This window comes from Anser anser (assembly GCF_964211835.1).
Source record: "Anser anser genome assembly, chromosome: 4".
NCBI lineage: Eukaryota > Metazoa > Chordata > Aves > Anseriformes > Anatidae > Anser > Anser anser.
In genome coordinates, this window is record NC_139724.1 from 57,741,079 (window position 1) to 57,764,944 (window position 23,866).

The 23,866-nt window shown below is 39.6% G+C and overlaps 1 protein-coding gene and 1 long non-coding RNA gene across 9 annotated transcripts in view; one reads left to right on the forward strand and one right to left on the reverse strand.

Moving 5' to 3' along the window:
• LOC310898362 overlaps positions 1-19,691 on the forward strand; it is a 61,474-nt gene extending 41,783 nt beyond the window's left edge. For 4 of the 7 annotated variants that reach the window (XR_014583229.1, XR_014583233.1, XR_014583234.1 and 1 more), the window contains one exon: positions 401-19,691. This is a non-coding gene — a long non-coding RNA (uncharacterized lncRNA). The remainder of the gene's footprint in view (positions 1-400) is intronic. The other 3 variants (XR_014583230.1, XR_014583231.1, XR_014583232.1) reach the window with 3 other exon arrangements.
• PCDH7 (protocadherin 7) overlaps positions 1-23,866 on the reverse strand; it is a 280,035-nt gene extending 256,169 nt beyond the window's left edge. For both annotated transcript variants that reach the window (XM_083833268.1, XM_083833267.1), the window contains exon 1: positions 20,557-23,866. In XM_083833268.1, the coding sequence (XP_083689394.1) occupies positions 20,557-23,760 (3,204 nt within the window). In that variant the 5' untranslated portion in view covers positions 23,761-23,866. The remainder of the gene's footprint in view (positions 1-20,556) is intronic.

Genomic DNA, 23,866 nt, shown 5'->3' on the forward strand with positions numbered 1-23,866 from the left:
ATCAGAGGTAGCAAATAAAAATAACTTTTCTATTAGCATTCGACAAAACATCAATTACTGAAAAAGCAGACTTTTCAGGCATTGAAAATAATAACTCTAATGATTTAATAGTAAGCCTGAGGACAATCAGGATATTAAAAACATAAAAAAAGTTAGGTACTGTATACATAATTTTTAGCAGGGTATGCAGGATTGTGCCTTTTATTTGTTTCAATATCAAGTATTCTATATCAAGTATGTGATTTCTGTTTCTTTGTTTTTAAAAATGTCAGATAGAAATACTAAAGAGCAGATACATGGGTCTTTTATTTCAAAATATGTTCTGTTCCAGATCAGAGAAAAGGATAAAAAATACCCTTTTCAAACCACTTTGACAGTTGTCTTTTTTTCCTCTTTACAGCCTGCCCCCCCCCCTCCGCCCCCAAAAAAATGACAGAAATGACTGTATTTCAGCAACACACTGCTCCCCAAATGGTCTTTCACTAGAACAGAAGTCAGCCCTGCATTAAAGCAGTAGCTTGGAGACAGGCACAACTAAATCTTACGTATCTTCCTCAAATCCCTTAAATCAAGAACTAATAATGCGATGAAATTGCTAACTGTGTGTTCATTCTGGCTCTTTCCTTGTTTTTTTGGTTTTGTGGATGAAAAATCTGTAAGAACTACCAAGGTGTAGCTTAAGATTTTTTTTGACGAAAATGACATTAAGTTTCTGTGATGATAGAGAAACCAATTGCAGGAACTAGCTGTACATTTTACAAAATGATTTGTGTCAGTCTGAGATTTATAGACCCCTAGAAATCCATAGACAATGTCTAAAAAGTTTGTGAAAGCTAAGAGGATGTTTATTTATGTAAAATAACCATATATGTGTGAGAAACATCTAGATGCTACTGTACTGGAAGAAATAAAGGCTAATAAAGTTCAAACTGATTGTTTAAAGTCCAGGTAATCCATACATTATGTTGTCTTGCATGGAGAGCAAGGTCATGTATAAGCATCATATTATAATAACCACCTGCTGATCTCCTACACAACCAGTGTGTGAAATAAGAAAGTTATAGAATGTGTTCCAAACCTCATGGTACTGAGTTATTTCTCGTTATTGTAGCCAATACACAACTCTGTAAAGACCTCTGTCACAGCATCTTATTCTTCACAAAGATATATTCAATTACCTCCCATATAGTTCTCATCTGCAGCTAGGCAGACTTTTATCAAGGACATAAGAGTCTGTATTAGTTGGATGGACTCCCACTGAGCCATTTCTGTTAAGATTCCCAATACACCTCTATCTCTCTGTTCAGACAGCCACTATATTTCCAAGTGTGCAAATATTTCCAAGCATTTTTTTCCCCTTGGGGAAAAGAAATGCATGCTTGTCATTTTCTCAGTTGAATCTCCTTGATCTACCCCCATGATTTTTTCTACCTCAAAACTGTCAGTTGTTTCTCAGCAGAGAGAGAATAGGACATGACTTTGAATTTACAGGCACAGACTTTGGAAACATAATAATCTAACATTCAGAGCACTATAATTTTTCTGTTTTCAAAATGAAAACTTCATGCACTAGAGCAATTGTGTTCCTGCTTTCACATCATTTAATATTTCTACAAATAAATTATGCATTTTAAGGGTAAAGAAAGATCAATGTCAGATGTGGTTTTTATAAAGTCATAATATAAGGAACACTGCAGAAATTCTAACAAAATGCTGTATTGTGTTATCACAAAGCCAAGACAGTAGTTTTTATTAGACAGCTTTTCTTACAAATTACTTTGCAAACAAACAGTGTTGTTAATCTTACACATAGGAATTTGGTTGATTTGAACTTCTTTAAGTTACCTTAACAATTTCACTTTTTATTATTTTTTTTGAGTATAAACATTGCTAATAATTCCTTCCCATTCTTGTTTCCTTTTTTCTTCCTGAAGAGGTTCAATTAAGAGATAAATTTAGCAAACCTCCCTCATAATCTTCAGCATTGACATTATGATTAAAGAAGAAGGAGCACTGCATTACCAAATCTGATGTTCCTACAATCACAACAAAACAAAAACCTTGTCTTTGGCACATTTATATACGACTTCAAAGCATTTATCATGCTATAAAATTAATCTACCTGGTATTTTCTCTTGACTATAAGAGTTCAAGCCATATTGGTTAAACAGATGTCAAACAGAGGACAAACCATAAAACAGTTAAAATAGTTGTGACTGCTGCCTGTTATCTTAGTTACTAGGGAAGCTATAAATACTTTCTTGTATCTCAGTTTGCACATTCCTCATTTTCTAGGCTTGAATACAGAAACAGCAAAAGCCATGAATATTATTTATGAAATGTAATAAATACATAAGATTTTTTTTTAATTAACTCTGATGTTTATTCACTGCAAGGATTGCCTAGGGCAAGAAGGACAAAGCAAAGCATCAGAATCTTCTGCAAATGCTTTACAGGTGAAAGCAAAATCTGCAGAAATCCTGATGATGAACTCATGGCCTCTTGTATCAGGACAGCATCACATCACTGTCACTATTTACTCAAAATAACTACAGTAAAGAGTCAATTACCATATTACCATATATACCACTTGTCCACGCTCCAGCAGTCAAAATGTACAGAAATACATTAAAATAGCTTTTTGTTTGTTTGTTTTTTTGTAGGTCTGCACTGTCATTTTTACCAATGAAATATAACACACACAGAAAAATTGTAACTGACAGTACAGCTGGAATCTCATCTAAATTTAGTGACTTGGAAGCCACCTAAGTTAGTCATCTTATGCGATCAATGGAAAGAGTCCTAGGGGAGAGCACCTACTTAAAATAGATAGAATAGCTTGACTTCTGAAGGTACCTATCTCTCTTTTTTTGAAGTGGCCCTACATAAGTAACTTGTGCCAGATGACAAACATACTGAGGTGGGATGAGTTGGACCAAGAGCCTCTTTTTAAAACAATTTTTAAACAACTTTAAAAAATGTGCTTCCTCATGAAAATTGATATTTGTTCCTCATTTTTATCTTGAGAACTAATGTAGATTTAGGTACCTAACAACAGGTATTTTGATTAAAGTACATTCATACAAATGAGTTCAAAATATTTTTTTCCTAGTTAATTGAGTTTTTAAAGGGAACACACAGTTTAGACTAGTACAGGGAAATTTTGAAACCCTGTGCCATCAATGTGCAGGAAGATAAGCTTATTTTAATAGTGCTAAATAAGACCAATATGCCCTAATATTAGGTTGAAATATCTACTATATTTTAATAATGAAATATAGACTGAGAATGAACATTATTTGGATAAATTAGACATTATGATCAACATAAATCAGTAAATAGAATTTTAATTCTGACATAGGAAATAGGAGGAAAACATCTAAGAAATGTAGTAACATGACATGTTCAAAAAAGAACCAAATTTAATCTCTGTTAAGATGTTGAAATCCAGTACATGTTGTACACCATTGCATTGTAAACCAGCTCTATAAACATATATCAGCATCTTACCAGCGTTATTTCAAAGTGCCCTGTAGAAAGTACACTAATACTTCTAAACACTTCTAAAAGCTGAATATAGCAACCTTACAATTTGTGCTTTCTTGCGCTTCCCTCAGAGTGTTATGGCAGCACAACCAAGTGAGGGAACCTGTTACCTGGGGTACTGGGACTCTCACTTGCCATCTGAAGTCCAGAGTTTGGACAAAATTCTGCACTTAGTAAGAACACGGGTGCCATTACTGACCTCTGTCTGAACTCATAACATCCCTGTACTCCAAAAAATGCTATTATCCATTTCTTATGGACCAGAAACCAAAAACTTAATACAGAGAGCATCTTTAGAATAAAACAAATCTGAACTTTTGTTAGGGAAACTCATAACTCTTTTAACAAGGTCCTGTACTCACATGAATTCTTTTTCTCCTCTCACCCCCCCACCACCCCCATGAATTTCAAATATGAATATTCGATTTAAACAAAACAAAACAAAAACACCTTTGATGTGGTTTCATTATTTTACTATTATTTGAATGGATTCATTTGCGGGCCATCTTGAAGCATCTATTGTTAGGTACTAGTCCAAGAATTTGAACTAGTATAAGCCCAGGACACAGAGAGAGAATATAATAATACTGCATCATACAGAAATGTAATGAACTAAATCGTATTACTGGATGCTATGCACTGTGGATAGTAGTTTGAAATTATTTTTATTACCTCTGCTCTGTCTTTTAGATGCTAATCATTTATTTTGCTTAAACTCTAACAATAGGTCATCAGTATGCTTCTATTCCTTTGTCTGTACCTTTATTTTCTTTCTGTGTCTGCAAAATGTCAACAGATAATTTAATTATGTACTGCCAAGAAGACAGGTAAATGTTTACTCAGAAATTTCCAGTCTGAGTATCTCTTTCTTTAAAATTCTCCTAGACCCCTTTAAGGTTGTGTGATAAATCCTTAAATTCTCTTAGCCCCCTCTAAGGCTGTGCTGTAAACCAAAAATCTATTCATAGCTTGGGTCATTAATGAGTAAGTATATTCCTTCCTTTACAAAGAGCTAGCAAAGGCATAACGTTGCCTCGTTTTCCCCCTTCACTGTCAATTACACACAAAGTCACAGAATAAGCTTCTCACAAATAAGGCTCCCTAGCACTTGAATTATGGAAAAGTAGACAAGATGGGCACCACTTCATTTGTGCTCTTTTGTAAAGAAAAGGTTTCATGAAAAACAGAGAGGATTAGCCATAAAACTGACATTCCCTCTCTTTACTCTTTGCAGCATAGGTCAGCCATAGGTGTTTGCTAGACTGCTTCTGAGTTTACCTTGTGATTTTGATTCATGGCTGCAGAAATCAGCCTGAGTTGGGAATTTTGTTTTGTTTTGACACTATTTTAACAAAGGAAAGATCCCTTTTGGGAAAATAGAATCCAAAATGGCATATGGACATGTACTGCTATTCTAAGGCACAGGGAAACCTTGTAAATGAAACTCTTTCCTGTCTTCACTGTTTTACCTGTCACCATACATGCATAGGCTTTCAAATACATATGGTTGTACAGAAAAAAGTTAATTAAAAAACAATAAGAACAACAAAAACAAACAAATAAAACAACCAAGAGTAATACACTTCTGAATCTTCAATGCTTCCCACAATCCAGCAGAAATAATGAAATTTAAATAATGTTATCTTCACAGCTTAGCATTTGACCCCTAGTGTTCAGCAGTACCTGACTTCTATATGAGAAAACTAGACTGGTTTGGTGGGAAGAAGAGAGACTGAAATTAAAACCTATAAGTTTTCACACTGTCACTTGGAAGGTCAGAATAAAAACTCAGGGCACGATAACTGGGATTAGAATACATATATTACAGGATCCCCTCTACAACTTCCCAAGGAGGGAAAGTGGAGAGCAAGGTGCTGGTGTCTTCCTCCTGGCAACCAATGATAGAACACGTGGGAACAGCACAAAGCAGCACAAAGGGAGGTTCAGACATCAGGAGAAACTTTTCTGTGAGGGTAGTCAAACACTGGAACAGTCTTCCTAGAGAGGCAGTTGATACACCATACCTGTCACTGTTCAAGACACTTTTGAATAATGCTGTCAATAATATGCTTTAACATTTGTTTAGCTCTGAAGTGGTCAGTTGGACTAGATGATCTTTGAAGGTCCCTTCTCAGTGACCTATTCTATATCTGAGTAAAATTCCCATGTATGTGAATATTATCCTTTTGATCTCTGTTCTACTGCCTACTCCAGAAAAAATCTCCCTCCTAAAACAAATAGTTTATCAGATTGACTTTATTTGGCTCTCAAAACAGCTGTTCATGAAGCCAACATGCAAATGATTCATTTAAAGCTCATGAGATGAGCTTACTTAAACAGAATCTTTGTATTTGAAACAAACAAAAAATGGAGAGAGAAGCTTTTGGAGGCAATTGCTTCCATCTCATGTTTTCTTTGATTTAAGCCCTTATTTCTTAATACTAGTTAGCTACCCTATGGTCCATGTAAGAGTCCCTTCAAAAAACATTTCAAATGTAAGCTTAGAGAGGGGAAAAAAAAAAAAAAAGTAGACAATCATAACAGCATGGAAAGATGGAGCTTTCCTATCCACATCTCCCAGTGTCTAAAATGTGCATTGCTTTTGATGAAGAGGAAAAGGAACATACAGAGCATCATTTTTACTTGACAAAGTTCTCCCAAAACATTTTTTCAATTATTAAATAAAAGACTCAGCCAGAAACTACAGTACCAGAATGATTTAAGAAACAGCTCTTCTTTCTGAGTTCCAAGCACAGTTCTAGGGGGAAAAAGACAGACAGACAGAAAGAAAAAAAGAACTCTGTTCTTTTCTAGGAGAAAAGTCTAGCTTAAATACTAGACCTTTCCTTTGGGAGACAAAATAAATATCTGCAGTTTTCCACTACAGAAAAAAGTGGTAGGCACAAAAATGTCCTTACCACAAGCTGGATTTCCTTTTCTCATGAGATGGTTCTTTTTCATCCTCCAGATTATATGCTTTTGCCTTAAACATGGGATACATCTTAAAACTAATCAGATATGCATTGCTGTCAATAGTCAAAATGCCTGCTAACTGAGCTAGACACTTCACTGACAGCAATGAAGTGGATCTGCAATTCTTTCTTATTGTGATGAACCAGAAGTTGTTGATTAAAACCTTTAAACCCCTGCTTTGTAAATAAACTAATGTTTATCTCTAAAAGTTGTAGCAAAGTTGAAGGTAAATCTCTATGATGATGTCAAAAATAGGAAAGACAGCGAAATGTTTTCTTCAGAGATCTCAGGACTCTGAGGCATGCCCTTGATCCAGATTAGTATGGCTTTGATGATATTCTTAAAATGTGGGAAAAAAATAAAAAATTACCAGCTCAGTGAGAATTTTAGAAAGGCCAGAGATGTCTTCCCGAGAACAGTAAGGATTTAAAAAAAAAAAAAAAAAAAAAAAGATATTAAAATTTCTAGACACATCTTTCTTTATTTTACACTTCCTTTATTCAGGATGTTTTTCTACTCTATATCATAGATTTTTTTTTCCTCTGGTATGGCTGTGAAATATGAACAGAAATACTACAAATTGAGCATTCAGCTTCTATACATTTTGTTTTCTTACAATACACAGCTTCAGAATGATGCCTAATTATTAACTGAAATCCCATTTGTACCCATAAACCAAAAATGTGGTTGCTGATTTGAAACGCTCCTACCACACTATGAATACTGCAATCTGAAAATGAATGATATTATCTACCACATTTACACAGAGGTAGCTGGGGAGTATGCTTTCAGGCAAATCTTGTAATTTGGAGTTTTAATGCTAAGGTGACTTTAAAAAAGTTTTTTAAAATGTTCTTTGAAGCCTGAAGAGTCCTTCTGACTTTTTTTTTTTCCACACTGCCCACGTGCTATAGTATTAGCTGACCTTTTGTAAAAGACCTTTCTTTATGTGAATACATGTTGCATATACAGCAGCATTCTGCACAAACTTCGTGTTCCTTAAGGTACATGTTAAGGAATCTACTAACACTGGTAAGAGCTGTACATTTCATCACGCACAAAGAAACCTTATCAAGCATATGTTAGTATTAATTTTGCATTAAAGATTATTGGTAAGGAAAAAAAAAAGTTATTTTTTCAGTAAAGGCAAGATGCATTTTATGACTTCAGGTTTCAGGGAAATTTCTGACCATCTCTTACACTGAATTTATCAAGTTCATTATGATAAATGGATGTTGTCATAATCTTTCATTGTCACAGTGCACTGCTGCCCTAACAGCATCTACTCTTGTAAAACAGAACTGCAATCAGAAAGTTCAAAATTAATAGCTGTGAAATCTCAAGCACTCATAAGCATGTGTTTTTATCACTTCCATGCTGCGCAGATAGGGTACTCTTGTTATTTATTATTTGTGACAGTGAACAATTCCCACTTGCTTTAGTGAAAACGTGAAGAGCTGTTTGCATAACTAGCAAGGTGAAAAATAGATTTTGAACTGTTGGAATCATTTCACAAGAACAATGTACATAGATCAGCAGACAGTTTGCTTTCAGAGCACTTATAATGTGCTGACTACACTATGTGTTATTCTATGGCTTCCTTTTTTAAAAGCACTTCCTACTGTATGCTCTGCATTTGTGGAGAGCCCATAGGACAAGGACTTCTATGTACTTCAGTAGTCACTCATCTTCAGATTGGAAAAATGTAAATGTTCGTAATGTTCTAATGCAGTATTTAGCATGCGGTACATGGTTAGTGTGTGGTTGGCAGCTCACCCATAGAGTACTCCTGGATGTGCACTCCAAACAACCCCCCTCACCACCAAGCAATAGCACTGCTTCCTGCTGCAAGACTCAAGCTGTCAGATATGCTCCTCTCCCCTCTGAGACAAGGAGAGTATGTGACTTCCAGGTAAATACTTTTTTAAGTATCAACAGTACTTCATCTCCTATAGAAGGGACTGTTTTAAGAGGAGCAACTGAAGAAAAAATCATGGCTACTATGTTTTCCTTGAGATATTTTCTCCATTAAATTTCAGAAATGAAACACACAGGTAGTATCTCCAAACAGCATACATTTCAAATTAAAAAGGAAAGGTTAAAGATAGTAACTGTAACAGTATTACAAAATGTCTCCATCTGATTTAATATTAACGTACAGGAAAATCTATCATGTATCAGGACAGCAAGATTTGCCTGTGGGCAGTGCTATTATCAGCACACAATTAGTTGCAGATTGGAGACACTAGCCTTAGATCAGTTCTTGTGCCAGTAATCTGTTTCCTAGCTGATTGAAATCCAACGGCTCTTGATGAAATGCTATTTGTTTAGCTACAGACAATTTGATTAAATGTAAGGGTAATAATAACAAAACCAGTAATGCCTAACATGACATGAAATGGTGTAGGTCATATTTTAATTGAGACATTTCAGCAAAGAATACAAAATTATGAAATGAAGCAGGATATGTTACAAGAGAAGCTTTTATGGCAAAGTCATTTTCTTTTGATTAAAAAAAAAAGAGAGAAAAAAAATATTGTGAATGCTAAAAAGTCTTTTCTACTGTCAATTACTATAAACCCATCACAAAGTATGAATTCTTAGTCCTTAATGCTAAGTCTTTCAAATCCTTGGACTTACTTCATCTATTTTTTTCTTTGATAACAGATGGATTTTCTTTTATCCTTAGTAATTTGCATCAATAGTAGATCATGAAGTCTTATAAATACATAAAGCCTTTTAGAAACATTTGATAGAGAGACGGTTTAGCCAGTCCTTTCATATTTCTGTAACATTAATTCTCCAGGAAGGTTATTGTATAATTTGAAGAGTTCGATCACTTTATATATTTAATAAAGGACGAATAAAGAAAAAATACATAAATTTAGCTTTCAAGGTTCCTAGAAAGGTGCACTAATATTCATTATTAGAAAGTCCAAGATGAACTTTCAATTCATTCAGCAGTGTCTGAAGGGCCAAATGAGTACAGTATCCTCCAATTGACTTCAATATCTCATGAATGATAATATATTTCACAATAAAATATTTCAAAATAAAATGAAGACATCTTAATTTATTCTCCATAGAGGAATTTCACACTGTTGTTTAACTTTTCCTCTGCACTCAAGAAAAATTAAAAGGATCCAGAATACTAGCAACAATTCATATATAAATATTTAAAGAACTGGTGTTGCACAAAAAGGATAGGACAAATTATGTAAGCATCCAGTGGTCCCTGTGAAATGCAGACAGTGAAGGTTGTGCAGTTTCGCAAAGAGCTAACCAAGTTTCCTTTACTTCTAAACTAAACCTCTCCTTTGTATTTTTCTAAACCAATGTAAAAAAGCACATGCACACAACACAGGCACTATTCATTTCAGTAACACGCTATTACAGACATGGCCTTATAGAATTTAAACAGGATGAGCTACTGTACTGTCCTGCACCAACTTGCATAACTATACTGGTTTCATATCTGTTCAAGGGAGCTGCTGGCACGAAGTCTGAAACCCCATATCCTGATGAAACACCTCCTTCACTTCAATATTAGTTGTCTGTCATTCTTATGAAATATTACTGTTTATCGGCACTGTTGTTAGATAGTTCAGATATGATATTCTAGTCTGTTTTATATGTATAGTAAAATACATGTCCCAGACAACATGTTTTAATCTCTAGGAAAAATGCTCATAGTGAAAAGCCACCAGGAAAAATGGGTATTGCTCTGTTTTACAGATGTGAATTAGTACTTGCTCTAGAAATGGGTGAGTTTTATTCATATTGAGAAAAATGTCCATTAAAATAAAGTGATATTTTAAGGCCCTTAAGTTGCAGGACCCAGAATAAAACCATCAATATGCAGTCAGAGAAGCCTTCCGAATGAGTTTTCTAAATCTACATGACAGTTCTTATCTAAGATCTAGGCTGACGTTCAATGGTTGATCATTTAGTGACCTGTGTTAAATGGAGATTTCTAGCTTCTAGAGCAATTATTCCTTCCATAAAGGAATTCATAACATTACTTGAAAACTTTTCTTTAAAAGAAATCAATTACTGCACTTCTATAAACTTGTACTACAACTGTAAAGTAATTACATACTTATTGAAAATAGTATTTTTCTGATTCAACAGAGTGATGGATATCCTCGCCCACTATCACACAAGGCACATGTATGTCATTAAAACCAATTCAGAACTTGTGGATGGAGATAAGGAAACTGATTCACCATTTCATTACTCAAATTTTATGACAATGTAACTTCGCACAAAACAAGAGTGACATGATGGAGTAGGACACCAAATGTATGTTGAAACCAGTGAAAAAACGTGAACAAAAAAGATGGAAAAATAGGAGCTTCAAATATCACTGTAACTTTTTGGGAGCAGTTGAAGTAACTAATACTTTAATTTGTTGTTGTTCTACCATCTGTATTTCCTTTTTTTTTTTTTTTGTCTGTAGAAATCTTGCAAACTACTGAAGTGTTCACTCTTGTTAAAAAGTATTTTGTTTTTTTAAAAAGGACTCCCAAATATATTAAACAGATTTGCCTAGAAAATGGCCAGATTTTATCTGAGACACAAAGTTTTGCTCTATAAAGAAGATATGAATTTGCAGACTAGGCCTTTCTCACATCTGTGCCTAATAAAAGTATCACACGACTTCAGGAATAACACCGTGACCAGTCAGGTAGCCGAACACAGGTATCTTGCTATCTATACTCCTGGCACACCCTTAGTTATAGTAAGAATGTGTTTAATACTACCATTAGACTTTTTGAAATTTCATTAAGGTTACAGCATTCCAATACCCTGTTACAAAGATAATACTGCATTTGGATGTATTATACCATTAAAACCTGCTCTCCGTTATTTCACAATTTGTATATATATACATGCTAGTAAGTTAAATGAGTGAGATTTGATTTATAACATACAAACTGATAATAATGGTCTTCCGTATCTGTATTTTAATGTAAATTAGCCTCTGATATTATAACATTTGATTTAGTTTGCAATGATTGATATTAATTAAGTTGTATTGACTCTCGTAGGATTATCCTTAGGTTAACCCAACATGAGATAAACACCTTGAATGCTCTGAAGGTGCATGAAAAATCAGCTAATTGCTGTCATTATTGTTCCTGTTAAAATGGAAATTTTGTGCCAATTCAAAATAATTCATTAACTTAATACCAGTATATATGTGAACATATATCTACACATGCATGTTCTATTAATAGGCACACACATGTCACACATGAAAACTGTGCTTAAGTTCTTATTGTAGAGTTCATTTTTAACCTTGCCCAAATGCATTATATTCACAAAGGTATCAAAGAATGCTTAATTTTATTTTATGTATTGTTTCTTTAAATAAAACAAATGACTTGGCGATTGCTTTTTTTGTTTGGCCTCAAGCTATAGTTACAGAAGAGTGCCCTAGAAGACATCCAGGTCTTGAATCATATACCTGTCTGTGCAGCTCTGTGAGGATGTCTCAAACTTTAGACTATCTAAAGTGACACAAGGACATATACATTTTGATACCTGAATCAGACCCAGAACACCGTGACAGCCTCCATTAATTCCTCACACTCATTTTTCAGCATAACACTGAATTTAGATACATCAAGTTGTATCTCTGTGAAAGTATTGTCCTGGTATAGGACATTTTTCCAAAGGATATGCCTCTGAGAATGAGTAAAAGCAATTCTGCCTTACATGAATATGGTATCCAGAGGAAGTAGGGGCCGCTTCTCATATTTTATACTGCTCAAAGGCTGAAAAGTCCTTGACAACTATACATGCATAGACAGAATAAATTATGGCAGCCCCGCCCCACCTCTTTGAGAAGTACTACCACAGAGAAAACACTTGGCACATTGCACAAAAGGCACATTCCCCTAGGAACCTAGCCACAACCACAAGTCAAGAAACTACTTTTTAGGGAGTTTATGGAGGAATCTCCATAGTCATCATATGACAGTAATGCAAGAATTTTTATCCTGTCATGTTACAAAAATTTATTACTCACCCAGTATCATAAAGGAATTGGATCAGACAAGGCTTGAAGATAAAATTCTTTCTGAATTTTTAAAGGATGAAATCAGTACTTCTGCATTCTTTTTCTACCGTAATTCCATGTCTGATTTTCAGCAGCTCATCTAGTACCTACCTTCTGTACCTGGTCTTTTACAAATGTGACTTTATATTACAGATAATATAAAGTCAAATTGTAGATAATAACAGGCCCTAAATCAAATAATTTGGTAAATATTATTTTTTCCTGAAACTGCAGGAATGCTACTTATAACAATATATTTCTTTCATTCAGGGATTGCATATCATTATTTATTAGGTTGTTTGATCCAGAACATTAAATCTGTAACAAAATCTCAGCTGACAGAATGGATGTTTGTCTTTAAAAAAAATATACTCACTATTGTTGGTAGTTAATAACAAAAGTTACGTTTTCAAAGAAAACATCATGCTTTGCTTCGGCTCCTAATAATTTTTTTTGTGCAATTTGTATTCCACTCAGTAAAATTAAATTATGCTTTTGGGATTATGCTACAGCATTTTATAAGCTAATAATTGTGAAACAGCTGTTTTACCAAAATGAGCGGATTGTTTGAAAGATGTAAAGAATAAAATAAAAAGTACATCACATTATACACCTTTCAGTTGCAAATGTGACCAGAATACTGTTTCTGTTAAAACTTCTAAACCCCAGAACTTTTACCCTTCTTCAATTTTCCACATAATAATAATAATAATAATAATAATAATAATAATAATAATAATAATAAATCTCCAGGCTGCTCATATGTTTTATATTATTAAACCTTTTCACTATTTTTGCAAAACAATTAGAAGTTGCTCTTAACCATAGTTTTAAAAGTCCATCAGGCAAGGTATGAGAAAGCAAACAACTCATGTTAAGCAGAATTTATAGGACACTCACAGCATTTAGGAACGTGACTCAGGGGTGCTTTGGTATAACTTCAGTTTGAGATTTTGACATCCGCTCATGACCTGCAATTTCCCCTATAACTATTTAACTGAGAGCACTAAAATAAGAAATGAAGTTTTAAATCCTCCTTTGTCATTTCTATTGTTGTGACCACATTTTAGATGCCCCAGCTAACTTCAGTAACTCCAGTATTAACATGAGATTTTGTCATCCACAACAGCAACGTAAATGACCTTTGAAAGGCTCTGATGCCTGAAGTTTATGGTACTGTGAAGTTTAGTATTGGCATAGTGCGTGCATGTTCTCTCCGTTCTCCTCAGAGATTTGTTTAAATAGAAGACAAAACTCAGAATTAATAGAAGACAAACTAAATAGAAGACAAAACTCAAAACCCTATCATTTTATTTCACCTGCTGTTCTATTCAGACCATATATTCACAAATTATTTTTACTTACATTTAATTAAGGTTTAAAAGCTTCAAACAGTATTGTCTGTAGGATTGCAACAGGATAAATAAGAAAAAATGTGAAAGGATACAGGATATTGGTATTTTTTTTTCTTTTCTTTTTTACTATATAATTAGCAATGTGCATTTTGTAGGACAGGAAATTAAAAAGGCAAGCTATGACTAGGTACTGTGAGACCAATTGGAAGATAATAATTAAAATTATTTTAAATAATAGTATTTTAAACATTCTTATACTGTTACTGGGATTTGCAGTATACAGTGTTTAAAAAATTTGAATTGCATAGTCCATGTCACCAACACACTTTTCATTAAACTTTACAGTCTTGACACACACACAGAGTTTTCTTTTACTACCTTGATCCAAAAACTGAAATAATGCAAATTTATATATAAGAGTCATAAGAAAAAGATTTATTTTGATTGTGGATGTTAACTATTGGTCTACATAATTTTTATTTGTTTTAATTACGGATGAAAATGAATATGTAGTATAAGCTAGCAAAGTCCAAAATCTGATAACACACAGACAACAAATCTCCTTTTCTAGGAAGGGGAAATCAGGGGAAAAAAAGATATCGAAATAGCATCTGAGCACACAAAGATAAATACCTAAAATGCAATAAAAATTGAGAATAGGAGAAAATAAATTACATGGAACATATTACACGTAGTCTAAGACTGAAAAAAAGGAAATTGTTTTGCAGCTTTAACAATTTATAAATATCTCTTGGAAGCAGAATTGCTAAAATCAGTTAGAAAACCGTCTTACTAAAAACTGTACTGAACTGCTCATATGTCTATATCACTATTTCTTGTATATCGATAGTCAAAAAAAATGATTTGCTGTCCTAAGAACAGGGGTTCTTAAGAACAGGGGTTCTTAAGATTATGTATTCTGTTAAGATTCGTAATTAAACACTAAAAGTTCTGCAAATACAGCAGAGAATTCACAGTGCTTGTGATGTTAATTAATTCAAAAGCACAATGTCAACTGTTTTTGAAGTCTGTTGATTCTGTTATAATTTAAAGCAAAACACATTAGATAAGTTTTATACTTCAAAGTAGCCCAACAGATCATTAACTACATAAAAAAATCCAAAAATTTTGAAGAAAAATCCTTAAAGGAAAATGTGTCTGAAGCTTCAGGACAGGTATTTCTCTGAAACACAGCTAGTTGGCCAAACCATCAAATATCCCAAATACTAGGAAACAAGGCTACTCAATGTACAAATAAAAATAAAGATACATATTCAGAAACACACTGCTACAGTACAATGATTGACATAGCATGGATCAAACTGCTAACCATAGGTATAACCCAGGCTTGTACGTACAATGCCAGAGACCTGTCTGAGTTGATAAATCAGATTCTATCCTTTTAAAGATGTTTCTTTCTCCCCCTTGCCTATAATAGTACAGTTCGTTACTTATTCAAAGCATGAATCCTCCTATACTCAGATCCTGTCCCTTTTGGCTCTGTACATCTCCTGGGAGTGCAGAATGATTCAGTGGTAACTTAGTCATTTGCACATTGTACAAGATGATTTTACTGAAGAGGAAAAAAAAATAAAGGCTGTACTTATCATTGAAACACTTTGTGTTAAATAGAGATAATTAAAGCATCAACAATCAATCTATTTCATGTTTAATTAGCCCCTCTTTCATCATAATTCCTTACTGAAGGTCAAATGTGGGTCACTTTTAAAAACTAATTGCAAAGTATTTAATATAATGCAAACTGAGAACAGAAAACTGAAAGACATTTCTGGACACCTTGAACCAAACAGTTTTAAAGGTACATGTCTGAAAGAAGCCGGCAATGTAAATCTTTATATTTTTTTATTCTCATTTTTTTCCTCTACATTGGACTAGAGCTAACATAACATTATTATTTTTATTATTATACTGTAGGATATTTAATAAACTGAAAGTTACAGATACACTTTATTACTCAAAGTTGTTATGTGACTTACTTAAAAAGCTGTCTTTGATCTAAGTCTATGCATGTATCCGTGTGTCTAAACATAAAAAGGTGATGTTTCCTTGCATGGTTAAACCCCTTAACGCATGAACTTTGGGTCCCATTAAGATGCTGGTCCATGTACATATTTATGAGGAAATGGCCCCATTTTGTTTATAGATACAATTCACATAGCTGATAACCAACTCGTCAAAATGCTTCTGCAGTGCAACTCACTGGTTAATGTTAGAAAGATTATTAACAGATTAACTGACTACCATATAAGAAAAAGTTTTCTAAAAATAATTTTCAGGTATTCCACTTTCATGGAAATTAAATTTTGGTGAAATCTTTGTAAAACTAGCCTTGGGTCCTGTTTCCTCCTCAGTCATGGAACATCCCAAGTCACTTTTATGACAACAGGAAATGCATTCAATTTTGACTAGTGTGTCAGCACACTCCAGTATGCAAATGTTTTTCTTCACTAAACCGTATATTTCCAATGAGAAAAGGCATAGGGATAATTCATACAGGATTACAGAATTGGCCAGGAAGGAATATACTCCAAGAAAAGTTACAATGCTGCTCAGTATTGGTTCTTCTAATTCTACTGATGGCAATCTGTATCTCTTCGATAAATAAATAAAATAAAACAAATGCAGCGTTTCAAGTAATCAATGAGCATTGTTTGTTGAGTGAAGCAAGTAAAGGAGAAACCAAGAGAAAATGATGGGAGAAAAAAAAAAAACATACGAACAGGCTTTAAAAGGCCAATCCTTCAAAAATGGATCATTAACATGTTAATCTCAGTAACGATGAAAAGTTTCAACGAAATAAACCTGCTCACATGCCATTATTTTGCATGGTGAAAGAAGGTGTAGAAAACAGTATACATTAAAAATATATATTTGTAAATAATATGAGAAAACCTATAGTTTTTAGAATTAGAAACTATATTTTAGAATTACAATTAAGGATGCAATCCCCCAGGTTGCTAAGTGATTGCTGTTATTCAATGACTTTTCCTTATCTTTGTCGTTATTGGAAGTTAATAGTACCCAGGCCCCTGACTGGCAATGTGCAGCACCTGGAGGGTTCAGATTTAAAATCTACAATCCAGGAAAGCACTGCCTTAGACTCATCCTGATTCAGCAAAACCCTTCTGACAAAACACAGGTTTAAATTTTGGCAGGTGATTAAGACCTATGGAATACTAGGGGATTTAAACATTAGCTTCCAGATACGTAAAAAATTTACTGAATGGGGAGAATAGCTAAATGGGAGGCTAAAATAATATTTCAGAGAGTAATACGATGGGAAAAAAAAAAAGATGAATAAGTTTCAAATAAACTTGCAAAAGATCTAGATCTTTTAGAAAAGTGATGGTGAAATGTTAGAAGTCTTGAATAGAATTTAGTTTTAAACGTCAAAATAAAATACTTAAAGGAGGAGAGTTACAAATTGTTTTTAGCTTTCTCCAATGAGTTTCTCCTATGAAGTAGTATCAAACAAGAAGTATTTGGGAATTCATGTAATGTAGGCAATGCACTACCTTAAATCAGAATGAAAACAGCTTGCATTCACTTGGGCACACCAATCAGTCACCTAAGTAAAAATTTTTTTTCTTGACTAAGATACTGTGTGTATGTGGAAGTATCAATTAACAATTCTAATTACATTAATGGAAAATGACTATTTCTCTCACCTCTAGTAACAGATACTTCCAGCTGTGTCTACTTATTTATTTTAAAACTTTATTCACCTTCTAATGTCTCCTTAGAACATACGGAACTGTCAATGAGTAAATAAAGGCAACCACAGAGATTTCACCTGATCTCCCCATAATGTTCATGTTACTATGCCATTGTCTCTACTTCATATGGACAGCTATGTTTCATATGAAACACTGTGATACACACCACATCATACTAATTTATCTGCAAAGTGCTTCACATTTCTCTCTCAACGTGCTGAACAAGTGTTCCACGTGGTTTGGGTGTTATAAATGCTAATGTGTTTTGCCTGATAAACTGAGAAATGCTCCACTGTCAATGTTTGAGAAGTGAAAAGTCTACATACTATTTATGCAAATACATCTTAATGTGTATACTAGTATGCAAAAGCATGAACAAAACTATATAAATGTCACTCAGCAATATGCTGGCAACTACCCTCAGGAAACTGGTAACAGAAATTTTATGCCCGGCAGTCTCTGCAGTTATTTGGAAACTTTCCTTAACTAAGTTAGGCACATCCTTAGCAAGCATACAAGTACGTTCAACATATTTAAAAATAAAAAGACATAACTAAGGCATTTAGAATATTGGCTATAAACTATTCAAGTAAACTTGCCTTCACTTACGAACTAGACATCTAGCACAGGAAAACTATCAACACTGAGGTTTTATACCAAAATGGATAAATAATGGAGCAATTCAGAATGCATTTCTTTCAGCTTGACCGCTGCAAGTAAAAATATAATAAAATCTTTTTTCTTTTTTTTTTCTTTTCACAAATAAGTCTTCTGAAGTATCGTATATTAAAAAAATAAGTCCTTACAAAATGTTAAATAACCCAAAAATATTTTTAACATAACTTCAAGTAAGGTATTTAATCAAGCAAAATAGTCATTTGTATGTAACAATGTTTTACCATTAGTACATTCAGCAGGCAACCAATTCTCCACTGAAAATAAATTACACTTTTAACAGTTTTTAATTCATATGTTTAGATGATTTGCAGCAGCAACAAAGAAGTAGCATCTGATTAGCATTTGTTCCACTTCTACTTTGTTGTTCCAGTGTTCCCTAAGAAGGCATAATCTACTATGGGCTTAATAAGCCTTACTAGATGGAAGCTTAGGAACTTTCTCAATACTTTGTATTTTATACAGGCTGTATTTTTAAACTGAAATTACAATGTTCTCCCTAGGAGAGAACTGATGAAATGTATCACCCAGAAACGACTGTGTCAAATGTTCTACAAAACATCTGTGTGACACACACATAAACAAAAAAACTAGCAGATAGCACATCAGTCACACATTTTTGGTGATCTGGAAGACTGTGTGGCTGATACAATTCGTTTCCTTTTACAGTATCTTAAGTATTTCTGAGCAGAATGCAAATACTGGTTACACACCATAGAACTTCAATTGTAGTAGTCTAGCAGACGTTTCAAAGCATAAAAAATGTCATAGTGTACCATATTTGCATGTTAATAAGTTGAAAAGAAAGCATTTTTGTCAAATTAGTCAGAATTTTCCTGTTTTAGACTTGGCTCTGTATTTGCATGAATCAGCATTCATTTATCTGGAGATTCTTGTGTAACATACGCTGTAGCTGAGGAAACACTCAGAATATTATCTTATGTGGAAGGAGGTAATGGGAATCACCAAGTGTTAAATATCTATCTTATTTATACAGCAGCCCAAAAAGCGCTCCCAAGAAGAGAAATGACTTCTGTTCAGGCTACATATGTGTCTTACAAAATAAACAAAGCTTTCATTTAGGAGCTTGTTTCTCCGCTGCGCTATCCCTGTATTATTTCAAGGCTTGTAGGGAAGTCCCTGCCGCTACCGCTTCTATACTGCTGGGGTTCACCGAGCCAGCACTGTGGAGATCAGAGCCAGCCGCTTAGGGCACCGGCGAAGGAAGGCTCACCTCGCTCTGAGAGGTCTCAGGGAAGTCAGCCTCTCTGCAGACATAGCTGTGCACCAGCTGGGCTGGCAAATTAGGGCCCCTCAGTTTGAATTAAGTAATTTGATTTGACGTACATTAAAAAAAAAAAAAAAAAAAAAGAGGCCTTGAACGCATGCTGGGGTCCGATTCTAAGCTCACTAACATTTATGTGTGTTCAGAGCAACCGCTGAACATCAGTGAAATCTCCGTGATGTAAATTAGAGCACAGATAGGCTTTTTAGAATATTTAAGCGTTGCGATCCTAATGAACGACCTGGTAATTACAGCCATTAACGTTTCAGCGCGGCGGCTGCAAATCCACTCTCACCCACCGCCTCAGCAAGCATCAGGCCGGCAGCAAAGCCCCAGTCTCCCTCCCCCCCCCCCCAAAAAAACCCCAAACTTTCCTCCCACCTCGCCGCCCCTGCTGCTCAGCCTCCGGTGCGAGCCAGGCCGGGCCCGGGGGCGGCAGAACAGCCCTCTTGGGGTTCGTGCCCCCCACCCCGCCCCCAAAACGGGCCCTAAGGAGGTGTGAGAGCCCACAAGCAGGTTATTTCGGGTTTGCTCGCTGTCAGCGACGGCTGCCTGCAGCCCGCCCCCGCGGCCAGCTGCCTGCTGGGGGGGGGACGCGGGGAGTGGGCTCAGCACTCGGGGGGACGCCCCCCGCCGGTGCGGCCGCAGGGGCAGGCCGGAAGGTGGGTGCGGGGAGTACCCCACAAAAGTTGATAATAAAGATCTCTGACTGTCCTTCCTGCGTGGTGTGCACCTGGCTGGGGGGCATGGGTTGGGGGGGCTACTGGGGGCTGAAGGGGTCGTTGCGCCTGGTGGTCGTGTGTGCTCGTGTATGGGGGGGGAGGCGGGCACCGGCGCTCCCTCCTCCCGTGTGCGCGTGCCCGTGCGCGTGTGCGCGTGCCCGCGCGTGCCGGAGGCGTGCGCGCGGCGCGGCTCCCTTACCTGCTTGCCGTACTTGCTGCTGGCCTGGCAGCTGTACTCGGAGCAGTGGTCCGACCCGATGGAGATGTTGTCGCCGGCGCCCACGAAGGTGTTGGCCGGGGGCAGGTCCTGCACGGCCTGGTGCTTTTTGCCGGCGGTGGGGGACTGGGGGTGCAGCTGGACGGTGGGCAGCGGCGAGCTGGACTTGTAGTGCCTGGCCAGGTCGGGGCTGCCCGGGCCCCCGTTGACCGAGCGGTAGCGCCCCATACCGGGGCTGTCCGAGAGCTTCTCGTTGACGCTGTCGTAGCGCTGCCCGTTGGGCTTGGAGGCTTCGACGGTGACGATGCTGCTGTAGAGGGGCTGCTTGCCCTTCTTGCCTTTCTTGTCCTTCTTGGGCTTCTTGGCCTTGTCGTGCTGCTGCGGGGTGAAGAAGTCCTCGTGGTCCTTCTTGCCGGCCTCGTAGCCGTGCTTGCCCTTGGAGCGGCAGTAGCGGGCCATGACCACCACCAGAATGAGGAGGATGACAGTCATGATGCCGGCCACCACGCCGATGACAATGCTAAGCCGCTGCTTGCTCAGCTCGTAGCTGGGGTCGCCGGCGATGTCCTGGGCCAGAGGCGTGTGGAGGCTGCGGGCCACCTGGCTCTCCACCACGGTGGCGTTGGACAGGCTCTCGTTGACGAAGACGTGGAGCAGGGCGGTGGTGGACTGGGGCGGCTGCCCGCTGTCGTTCACCTGCACCACGAGGCGGTGCAGGCCATAGTGCTTGGGGGCCAGCTTGCCCACCAGCGACACCACGCCGCTGGCCGGGTCGATCTCGAAGAGCTTGAAGGGGTTGCCCCCGACGATGCTGTAGTTGAGGTCGGCGTTGAGGCCGGTGTCGGCGTCGGTGGCCACCACAGTGGCCACCACGGTGCGCATGTTGCTGGAGGGCGGCAGCACAGTGTAGGAGCTGTTGCTGGGGAAGGTGACGGCGGGCGCGTTGTCGTTCTCGTCCATCACGAAGAGGGACACGGTAGCGGTGGCCGAGCGCGGCGGCTCGCCCCCATCCACCGCCTTCACTTTGAAGGTGTAGCTGGTCTGCTGCTCCCGGTCGAAGGAGACGGTGGAGTAGATGGTTCCCGTGTCGTTCTCGATGGAGAAGATGCCGGCCGCCTGGTCGTGCTCGCCGGGCTGGATGGAAAGGCTGAGTTCGGCGTTGCGCCCCTTGTCGAAGTCCATCACGGTCACCATGCCCACGGGGCTGTTGGGCTGCAGGTTCTCCTTCACGTAGAAAGTGAACACGTCCTGCATGAAGCGCGGCTCGTTGTCGTTGCGGTCCGCCACCCGCACCACCACCGTGGTGGAGCCCTGCAGTGACGGCACCCCCTTGTCCCGGGCTGTCACCTGGAACTCGTAGGTGTCGCGCTGCTCGCGGTCCAGCACCGCCTGCACCGACACGTCCCCGGAGTCGGGGTCGATGCTGAAGATGCCGCCCGGCGTCTCCGAGGAGAGGGGCGAGGGCTCCAAGGAGTAGGTGAGCTCGGCGTTCTTACCGCTGTCCGCGTCCGTGGCCACCACCGTGGCCACCCTCTCGCCGGGCAGGTTGTTCTCCGGGAAGGAGACCTCCAGCACGGCCTGGCCGAACACGGGAGGGTTGTCGTTGGTGTCGGCGACCCGCACCAGCAAAGAGTTGTTGCTGGACAAGCTGGGGCTGCCCGAGTCCACGGCCACGATCACCACGTTGTAGTCGCGGACCGCCTCGTAGTCCAGAGGGGCCGAAGTGTGGAGGAAATACTTGCGCTTGTTCTGCGGCTCCCCTTCGCCCTCGCTGGCCGGCTTGAGCTGGAAGGGCACGTCGCCCACCACGGTGCAGGTCACCACGCCGTTTTCACCCTGGTCCCGGTCCGACACCTGCACCAGGGCGATGGGGGTGTCTACCAGGACGTCCTCGGCCACGCTGGCCACCCCGTCCCGCAGCGGGATGCGCCCGATTTTCCGGATGTCGATGGTGGGCACGTTGTCGTTCTCGTCGCGGATGTTCAGCACCACCGTGGCCTTGTCAGTCTTGGGGGGCTGCCCGCGGTCGCGGGCCATCACGGTGAAGCGAAGCTGGTTCACCTCCTCCCGGTCGATGCGGTGTAAGACGCTGAGCCAGCCCGAGGTCTCGTCCAGCCGCAGCAGGCGCCTCACGGACTCGGTGGCCGCCCCGAAGACGTACTCAATCTGCCCGTTCACCCCCACGTCCAGGTCGGCGGCTCGCAGCTGCAGGATGGGGGTCCCGGGGCTGCTGTTCTCGGCCAGGTCCGCCTCATAGACGCTCTTCTCGAAGCGGGGGCTGTTGTCGTTCACGTCGGTGATCAGCACCCGCAGGATGGCCTGCGACGAGCGCGCCGGGTCGCCGCCGTCCCGCACGCGGAGGCTCAGCTCGTAGGAGTCCCGCTGCTCGCGGTCCAGCGCCCCCTTGACGATCAGCTGCGGCTGCTTCTCCCCGTCCAGGGTGTCGGCCACCTGCAGCTCGAACACGCTGCTGCGGGCCGCTGCATCCGCCTCCTGCCTCCGCTTGCTGCCGCCGGGGTAGAGGGCGCTCTCCGAGCCGGTGGGCGCCGACCCCCCCCCGCCGCCGCCCCCGCCGCCGCCACCACCGCCACCGCCGCCGCGCCGTCCGCCGTCCCCGCCGGGCTCCTGCAGCAGCTCGTAGCGCTCGATGCCGTTGCGGCCGAAGTCCCTGTCGGTGGCGGTGGGGAGCAGGTAGAGGGTCCCCACGGGCCGGTTCTCCTCCACGGTGAGCGTGAGGACTGGGGAAGGGAAGGTGGGGGTGTTGTCGTTGATGTCCAGGATGATGACCCGGCCCTCGAAGAGGTCCACCCAGCTCTGCGAGGGGCCGATGACCGACACCTCGAAGTCCAGGAAGCACTCATTCTCGTCGAAGATCATCTGGCACTGCGGCAGCTTCTCGCGGTCGATGCGCCGCTCCGTGGTGCTCAGCTCCCCGGTCATGTTATCTATCTTGAGGTAGTCGGAGCCCGATTCCAGGCTGAATGTCACCTCTCCGGAGCCCGTCACGATCCCCAGGTCGGCAGCCACGTTGCCGATGCGGATGTCGGCGGGTCCCTCCTCGGCCAGCCGGTACCTCAGGAGCTGCTTGGCCGCTGCCAGGCTGACCCAGAGCGGCGGAGGCAGGAGGAGCAAGAAGCAGCAGCAGCAGCAATGCACAAAGCCAAGGAGAGTCCGCATCTTCCTCATCTTCTTCGCACTGAAACCCCCCCTCCTCTCACTCCCACCCGCCCCCCAGTAAACTCCCCTGGTAAGCCAACAGAACAGCTGAGCGTCCGAGGTGATCAATTATAAA